Source organism: Octopus bimaculoides, chromosome 13 (assembly GCF_001194135.2).
Source record: "Octopus bimaculoides isolate UCB-OBI-ISO-001 chromosome 13, ASM119413v2, whole genome shotgun sequence".
Taxonomy (NCBI): Eukaryota; Metazoa; Mollusca; class Cephalopoda; order Octopoda; family Octopodidae; genus Octopus; species Octopus bimaculoides.
The window spans coordinates 35,304,360-35,313,927 of NC_068993.1; the positions used below are offsets into that span (position 1 = coordinate 35,304,360).

Consider the following 9,568-nt stretch of genomic DNA (forward strand, 5'->3'; position numbering starts at 1 on the left):
TATATATATATATATATATATATATATATATATGCATGCATATATACACAGCCTCGGGCCGATCCGAGTGGATTTGGTAGACGGAAACTGAAAGACGCCCGTCGTATTTGTGTGTATATGTTTGTGTGCCTGTGTTTGTTCCCCCCAACATCGCTTGACAACCGATGCTGGTATGTTTACGTCCGCATAACTTAGCAGTTCGGCAAATGGAACCGATAGAATGAGTACTAGCCTTACAAAGAATATGTCCTGGTGTCGATTTGCTTGACTAAAGGTGGTGCTCCAGCATGACCACAGTCAAATGACTGAAACAAGTAAAAGAATTTATATATATCTGTATCTATGTATTTGTGTGTCTGTGTTTGTCCACCAACATCGCTTCACAATGGATGTTGGTGTGATTACGTCCCCGTAGGCTAGCGATTCGGCAAAGAGGCCGATAGAATAAGTAATAGGGTTACAAAAACAAGTTCTGGGGTTGATTATTTCGTTTAAAGGCGGTGCTCCAGCATGGATGCAGTCAAATGACTGAAACAGTTAAAAGAGTATGAATATATATATATATATATATATATATATATATATATATATATATATATAGCAATAAGAAAATGGAGGAGAATATGCGGTATCCATCGACTTGCAGACAGTGTATTCCATTGAATTAATTTGTTTATTTTGTAACTAAAATGACAAAAACCACAATATACAGATGCTTATGACATACCATGTCATATTAACAATTAAGATTACAAATATAAAGTACATTTAGCAATTCGAGAATATACAGAAACTTACAGCTGTTTCGGCCTAGCGTTGGCATGCCCCATTCTATCTCTATAGCTCCTGTTTGCCGGAGTAATTAGCAGATGAAAATGACGTAATGGGGGTACATGCATTATTCGCTAGGCCTCTTCAGAGATTCACAAAATTCAATGCAAGTATAAAATAAAAAATAAAAATAAAAATAAAAATAAAGTAAAAATAAAAATAAATGAAAAATGAAAATATTAAAATATAAGGCACATAAAAAGCCTACAAACAGTATATAAGACCATATAAATAGTTTTACACACTACAATACACATGCCTGTGCCTGTATATTGGATAGATACTATCCCTTAGTGGGTTGAATCCTCAACCCCTAACTCTCTTGCATTATATATATATTTATATATATATATATATATATATATATATATATTTGCACATACATACACACATATTTATAAAAATTCTGAAACAATGATAAACGTGAAACGATGGGTTAATAGTTTACATTAGTAATTTGAATTAGTCCTATAGATGTACGGGCTGAAAATTAATGAGAAAAGAAATGAGATGTAAATAATTAGACAAATATTGTCAATTGATGAAATTAAAATAAAATAGAAACCAACCTGTTTAAAGATTCTGGTAATTAAATTATTGCTACAATGAAGTATATTGATACGGGCCTTGTTGTCGCGTAATTGACGAATCTTAACATTTATTATTTCGTCCGTATCACTTTCGGAGATTTTTATACTTTCTTCTAATATCCATTTGTGTGCCTGAATCAGTTTGGTAATTTCACTAGTAAAACCATCGCCAATTAGTTCCTCTTGTGAAATGAGACTAAAAGTATGTACCGTATCGTAATTTTCCAAGAAGGCTATTATACCTTTTGCCAACTGAGCATTATTTGGTTTCAAGTTGAGGTACATCATATTACCAATCTGAAAAATTATGAAGACATAGAAATATATTAGAAAAGTATTTTGACATTAGTGTGTTTTTTTAAGAAAAATAGCAAAAATTATCCACTAATTTCTGTTTAATGTAGAAAGTAGTGTCAACAAGAAAGATTTAAGAAATTTAGCAAACATTTTGAAAAATAATATGTAACAAATAAAGTGTTTTATTGGTAAAAAAAAACCCCACAGTTTAATTGAACTGAAATACTCGAATAGCCCAGAATATTGATTAGCAAATCGGCTAGAGACATATCACAATTCCATTTAGTCACTTATATTTGAGTAGCACGCGTACACTCACAAACACAGAGGAATAAAACCGTTTTTCTCGGTAGTGTATAAAGTAGTATGTTAATTATATAAATTTAACGTCAATTATGCCTGTACAAAAATTCCCTAAGAAACCAAATCTTCATTATTTCTGATTAAACATATTCTGGTTCCTTCTTTATTAGAGATATATAATACTATACCTTGTATACTGTGTACTGGGAATCCTCTTGAGAGGTCACTAATACGTCATTGTAGCTATTTAATTAGATAACGAACGATAGTGGTGATGGCGCTCTAGTTTTGTGATTAACACTGTTGTACACTGTACCTCTTAGATGCGGTGCTCAATTCCTTCAAGCGATTTTACAACTATTTCTGATGTTTTTTTTCCATGCGTATGTATGTGAAACTTTGAGTTTGTATATCTTTCCAATAACAAACCATTGTAATGCACAATTTCATCATAAAATTCATGGAATCCATCAATACCTGAATATATACCTCTTTTTGATTATTTGCCATCATCGTAAGACACCACATCAGTTTATAACTTTGAAACGTTCGTTGTAATATTGACTTATTCAATGATGTAACAACATATTAGAATTCTCAACACACGTCATGACAACGTTTAATATTCCGTTATGTTTAAAATCATTATTTGGTTTTGGAAAAGAATAAGTATTTTCTTCACTTTATAAACGAAATATTAAATACAAGATATCATCAAAATTCCTTGCTTTGGAATAATTTATCATAAATTTGACATTAGCGGCTGTTTAATTCTTCGTGAAATCAGCCCCTTCCAAAAATGTCATTGTGTTACAACTGAAGCGACGGCGATTTACAGTTACCAAACTCAAGTTTAATATTCCATTTTTAATGATTGCAAGACAAACGCAACATAGATCTGATGCGCATTCACGTTTGTGTATTGCCTAACGGTATCAATAAATGCGATAACCTTTTCGATTGAACCTAAGAATTTGATGCTATTACTAAAGGAAATTTAATTCTAATATTTGTTGTATTGACTTTGTCCTATTCTCATTGTTAAAATACTTGCATCATCCGTATACATCATAGATATGTGTGTCTGTGTGTCTGTGTGTCTGTGTGTGTGTGTGTATGTGTGTGTGTGTGTTTGTGTGCGTGTGTACATACATACATACTGCATAGATCAGCAGCCGTACTAATCCTTGCCTGTAGTTTTATAAAATACCAGATAAAGTACTTATTATGTCTCCATGAAAGACATGTGCTTCAGCGCAAGTCTTTTGTGAGAAATTAGTGAAATAACAACTGCCCCAAATCGTTGGATGGACTGTTGCTGAAAGATAACAATAAAGGCATGATTGTCTTCAGAAGTGTCTACTACATACATTATATTTCAATGAAAAGACAGATCAGTTCGATTGACCGATCAACTAAAACATTCCTAGTGAGAGATCAACACTTTAATTTGAGTATTTTTAATAAAATACGTTTTTGTCAGTTACCTATTTTCTTTCCCAACGAAACTGTCCCAACTCTCGTTGACATATATACTATGGATTTATCTATTTCTATTGGATATTGTGCCATTGTTTGTACAGAATTGCAAGTAGTAACAGTTAATGTATGAGAGTGTGTATGTCTGTGTTAACTAGTAGTATAAATTTAATGCGTCGTTAAGTAACAATTATTTTCTTAAGTAAACAAGAAAAACAACAATGGAAAATCTTTATTACATAGACTACAATCAATTCAAGCGATGATATCTGAAAATTTTTCTTATAACAGATGTTAATTTGAAATGATTTTAAAATAACAATACACTTCATTGAATATTGCAAACAATGTCTTTCACCTTGCGTCAGTAATTAAAATCTGTAAAACCTGTTGCAACGACATCAGTACATCACAGTGATATGATACACATCATCTATGCGCTGTACGAAAGAGTATTAAAATAGCTAAACCAAGCAATGTACTAATACTGTGTTTCTGTATCATAATGAGAGATGTAACTTATAAATGAGACAAACCACGAATAAACGTTGAACACAACAATTTTTGTTGCAGATTTTGCATGTAAACTTCTGAATAGTTTCTACCTCTTAACAAGGAGCTGCAGAAGTGCTGGATTTCATTAAGCAAGGTTTTTTTCATTTGAAGGAAAAATGAGTTCTATTTAGGATATCTGCTTTTCTGTGGCTAAAGGATTCGATTCATTAAAGCATAATAACCTGACTGTAAACATGAATCAAATCAGGGAGTCACCTTTCGTAATGGCTAAAAGTAAAGCATAGTTTGCAGATGTTTCATTCTTTATTGGTAAGCTGGTTTTAATTTTTAATGGTTTTGAAACATGATAAAAGTGCGTAAGCCGTGACCTAGGTTCAAATATTTCTTTTACCTTAATGAATAATAAACAAGATGTCTGGTTAATTAAAATAAGATGCGCTCAACACTTGGCGTGAATAAACTATTAGAAATCAATTTAATTAAAGTTTGAGTTGTTGCTAAATTATTTGTGGCATACGATGAAATGAAATAGATTTATCAAAATCCGATATATGAACTATTAATAAGAATAACAATAGCAATATCAATAATAATAATAATAATAATAATAATAATAATAATAATAATAATAATAATGCAGCTTCAGTTTATTTCTAACACAACGCAGCTGTTTATCTTCCCACGTTTATTTAGAATAATCAAGCTCAGATAAGTAATGCCAAAAACTATCTGATTTTGGCTGTAAATCTGGAATTTTATGAAAATACCATTCACTAAAACGTTTCGTATAACCAGTTACTAACATTGATTCACTAAAAGTAGCAGCTAAATTCCCTTCAGATTTCTGATTATCTCTCATCTACCATAAATGACTAGAGGATAAATAACAATATCCTTTTAATTTCATTTCCTATAGGTACACACCGCAAACAATGTGAGATATATAATATCACACCGAAATAATATGTTCTAATTCAATAGATGAATTAGAACATAGAACTTCGAGTGAAATGGAAGCTCTACTGTTTCTTTGAATTGGGTATTTAAGTACATCATTCCAAAAACCTCTCTTCAAGCCATGCATGGTGATGAACAGTAACGCTTATAGTATCTATTCAATTTTTTCTAAACAGGTATCACAAACATGTTAAATGTCAGTTTTCAAGGGACAGCACTAACGTTAGTACGTAAACCTATCTCGTATCGATCCGAAGACGTTTGCATCAACTTGGAAGTCATAACTCAGAAAAGAAAACTAGCTTCTGTTTAGATTATAAAACTGATTTTAATGTATGTATGTGCCACTGAACGAAGTTGTAATCTTCTAACTTACCTCTTTCCTATCATAGTCTTACAGATGGCGGATAAAAGTCTAAACATACATTGAATCATTGCGTCAACCCGATCAACTTCCACATCGTTTAATACTGATATATTAAAACGTTTATATTTTAAGTTACACTATTTTGTTTTAAATTTCCATCTCCTTTTATACACAAATACACAATTTTACTATAAATAGTTTTAACATTTTAATGCCTTTCTGACAACCTATTTCTCTGGTTTTATTTATAAGGCAAACTTGCGTAAGAGTTACCGGATGACATGGTCTCCCCCCTCCCCCCCTCTCTCTCTCTCTCTGTCTCTCTCTCTCTCTCTCACTTTGTGTGAGTATGTACATCTGGCTCACTCTCCTCAATAACTTCATTGTTTGATTGTATTTTTATTTTTGGTGTAGTACAGTGTTAACCGAAGTTTGAATACATTTCATATATTCAAATTATCTTTGTTGAAAAATGGACATTTTTTCAAATGTTGCTAGTAACGGATGTTTTGCAACTTTATAGGTTCTTTATACTTTTACTCTCTTGCCTAAAGTAAAATTCAAATTTAATATATTTAATCATATGATTCATACGCAACCAGAATATATAATTTAGATTTCGATTGGCAGAAGGAATCATAATTTTATGAATGTAATTTACACATATTCTATAGTTTATCTTTGCCTCGTCAGTTACTTTCCAGTTAATTTCAATGTTATTATGTGGCAACATATTTTGGTTTTACGTTCTAACGGTATTTATATGTAAGTGATCGAGAAGGTGTAAGGAGAGGAAAACCAATACGGGTAGCTATCTGGTGAATCGGCCTGTTAATCAACCAAATTTTCTCAAATCAGGTAATTTTGTCTTCAAAAAGAATGGCTACATTGACCGACAAATTGTTCGACACACAAACAGACGAGATGGTCAAATCTGGAATGCTTTCAGTTAAAACATTTATGGAAGCAAGGATGAACTGAGGCTAAACAACAATAAAACATTATAGCTTTGAGTGTCACAGTATAACAAAGCCATTAGACTATAAATTGATTTAGTTATTTCTATGTCCATTTTAAGAGCCAACAAAATGTACACCATCTTAGGTCCTTCCTTTAGAAATTAAAATATATTTCTGCTGTATAGTAATGCATTTCAATGTGAGAGGAATATTGAAATGTATTTCTGCTGCTGTACTACTCAACTGCAAATATTTAACTCCATTTGTCAGTTTTCATAACAATGTATGCTTGACTGCCACAATTGTCGATAATATTATTTAACAATTAATAAATAAATTTGACAGTAAAATTACATTCTTAAATAAATATTAGCTCTAAGCATTTTATATAATACATTTCCCAAATTCTGTCGGGAACTAATACGACATGCTGTATAAAAAGTACGCTGTATAGGAATAATAGCAATTTAATAGTTTCAAACCATTCAGGGAGGAGGCAATACTCCATTAGGGTTTTTTAAATTTAAACATTATGTATTATGTGTTGGCACACTTTTTTTTTTATTTCTAAGCATTTCAGCTTAATTGTATTGTAGTGTATGATACTATTGTCCTTCTCTGCTTTTCTTTGTATCTTTGTATCTCTCTTTCTCCCTTACTCCTCCCATTTCACTTTCATTGTTTTCTCTTCCCCTTAATGACATAAACCTTTACGTATTTGTTTAAAATCTAAAAAGGAAAACTTTATCGGTTCGCTGCTAAGTATCTCAGTTAAATTATTTTTCATTTTGGTTTGATGGGGCTTGTATTAATTCTATCTAATTAATTACTTCGAAAATGTTGTGACATCCTGTATTTTGTTTTCGATCTTATTCAATTTCAGTAGCTATTGAGGATTCGATTCTTTGTTAGCTTACAAATTACTTATAACATCACCTGCTCTAAGGGTTCAGTAAGAACACTGAAGAAAAAAATCATTAGTTTTTATTGTGCTTGAAGTCAGCCAGTTGTTAAAAACTTTATACTTTAGATACTTTTACTGGAACTATTTTTACATGAAAATCGGATTTTCGTCTTCCTTTACACTAACACACACGCATCCACACACAAACACACTCAGAAACAGACACAGAAAGATAGGTAGATAGATAGATAGATAGATAGATAGATAGATAGATAGATAGATAGATAGATAGATAGATAGATAGATAGATAGACAGATAGATAGATAGATACTTACATATACACATTTACACATCCATGTGTGTGTGCGCGTGTGAGCGTGCATGTGTGTGCGCGTGCATGTGTGTGCGCGTGCATGTGTGTGCGTGTGCATGTGTGTGCACGCGCATGTGAGTTTGTGTGTATGCGTGTATGTGTGTGTTAGATTCACCTTAACTCACTATCTGAAATTTAAAAGACATCGTCTCAAATCCATTGAAGGAAAAATAAACGCTTGCACTGATAAATGTTCGTAAGTTTATGCTGTCTGTCGACATCCGTCTTGCCTTTCATCCAGTCAGGGACAACAGAACATCAGTATATAGATACATCGAACGACGTATCCAAGATCCTGATATATCAAACCTCGGTCTGGTTGAGGATTACAAGGAGATTTTATCATGCAGTAGTTACTTTATTCTGATGATAGGATTATAGTGTTTAGTATGAAGCTCGATAAACGTAATAGTAGGCACAACGGAGCGGAAACGATGGTCGCGATTAGAGGATAACACTTTGTTCCTCCGTACGTAGCTTCTTTGTACGTATCTAAAGGCAGAGCTTAAAGCCAGTTGAGTTATTTATACTAATTCTATCATTGATTGTGTATGCTTTTTATATTTGAATTGACTGAAAGGAATGGTTCTTTGATTCTGATGTAAATATTCGACCACAGTAAGATGAAAGAAATCACAGACGTTGGTGAGGAATGAGTTCAGAAGCATAATTGTTGGGAGAATAAGTATAAATCATCAATTCAAACTCACTACACTGTCTACCATCTTAAGAGCACTTCAAATAAGTAAATAAATAAATAAATAAATAAATGAGACTATTTACATCGATACACATAATATGTTTCTTGTTTTCTTTTGTGTTTCGAAGGATACGAAATAAACTTTGCAGCGATTTTAGGAAAAAGAAAAACGAAAGAAAAATTGCATATTTATAGGAGGATGACCAAAAAGTACAATATATCGTACATATAAAACTATTTGACAGAGATTATACTTTGATGTTAAAACATGAAATAAAATTTCAAAATGATATATAATCTTGTTTGTTGACGTTCATTTATCATAATACTATGGCATCGAAAATACAAACTTTCGTATTTACTTAATATGTATCGAAGAGAAAATTTAATTTCCATTCAATTCAAGCTCTCTGCTTTTTGAGCATATTTATGCAGTTACAAGTAGCTAATAGTGTTAAAAGTGAAGAGTTATTTAAAAGTGATTAAATCCCTCACGATAGGAAGATCGTGGATTTCGATTTCCGGACCGGGCGTTGCGTTGTGTTCTTAAGCAAAACATTTCAATTTATGTTGTTCTGTTGTCATTTCGACATGTGACATATGGTACACCATGCAACTGTACGAGCAATGTCGATTTTATGGAAGCAATGAGGTAATGTACGACGCATTTACGACAGTAGAATCCACCATGCATACATATACACATGCATACATATATGCATGTATATAACTTTATATATTTTTAATTAATACTGAAGTTGAGGTGTAACTACAAGCACAACAATCGTTTCTGCTACATTCTGCACTCTCATCATTAGCATATAAATTGAAAAGAAAATGAAATGTAAATCTAGTGTCATTACATCGTCCCACAGTCACTAAGGCGCAGTGCAGAATGAAGGTGAAACGATTGTTGTACTAATAAATACTTCTAGTTACACTCCGTCTTCTGTAATAATCACTTCGAATACACACTACGTGCACCTCGTAATTTTAGACGTAGATCCAACGACGAACGTACAGTATCGCTGAGGATGCCTGGTAGCCATAAGTAGTGAACGATCTCTGCAGGTACACTACCTGGACCTTACCATGAAATAAGTTTTGGATACTGCATTTAATGTCTACTTTCTAAACCTTAATTCTTTAATTCTAAATTTAACTTCTTTGTTGTATATATATATATATATATATATATATATATATATATACACACACATATATATATATATATGTACATATATACGTATCTATACACACACACACACACACACACACACACACACACACA

The 9,568-nt window shown here is 32.1% G+C and overlaps 1 protein-coding gene across 2 annotated transcripts in view; it reads right to left on the minus strand.

The window, feature by feature from the left end:
* Positions 1–9,568, minus strand: part of LOC106880606 (glutamate receptor ionotropic, NMDA 3A) — an 847,266-nt gene that overhangs the window by 344,742 nt on the left and 492,956 nt on the right. For both annotated transcript variants that reach the window (XM_052972428.1, XM_052972427.1), the window contains exon 2: positions 1,401–1,718. In XM_052972428.1, coding sequence (XP_052828388.1) covers positions 1,401–1,718 — 318 coding nt within the window. The remainder of the gene's footprint in view (positions 1–1,400; positions 1,719–9,568) is intronic.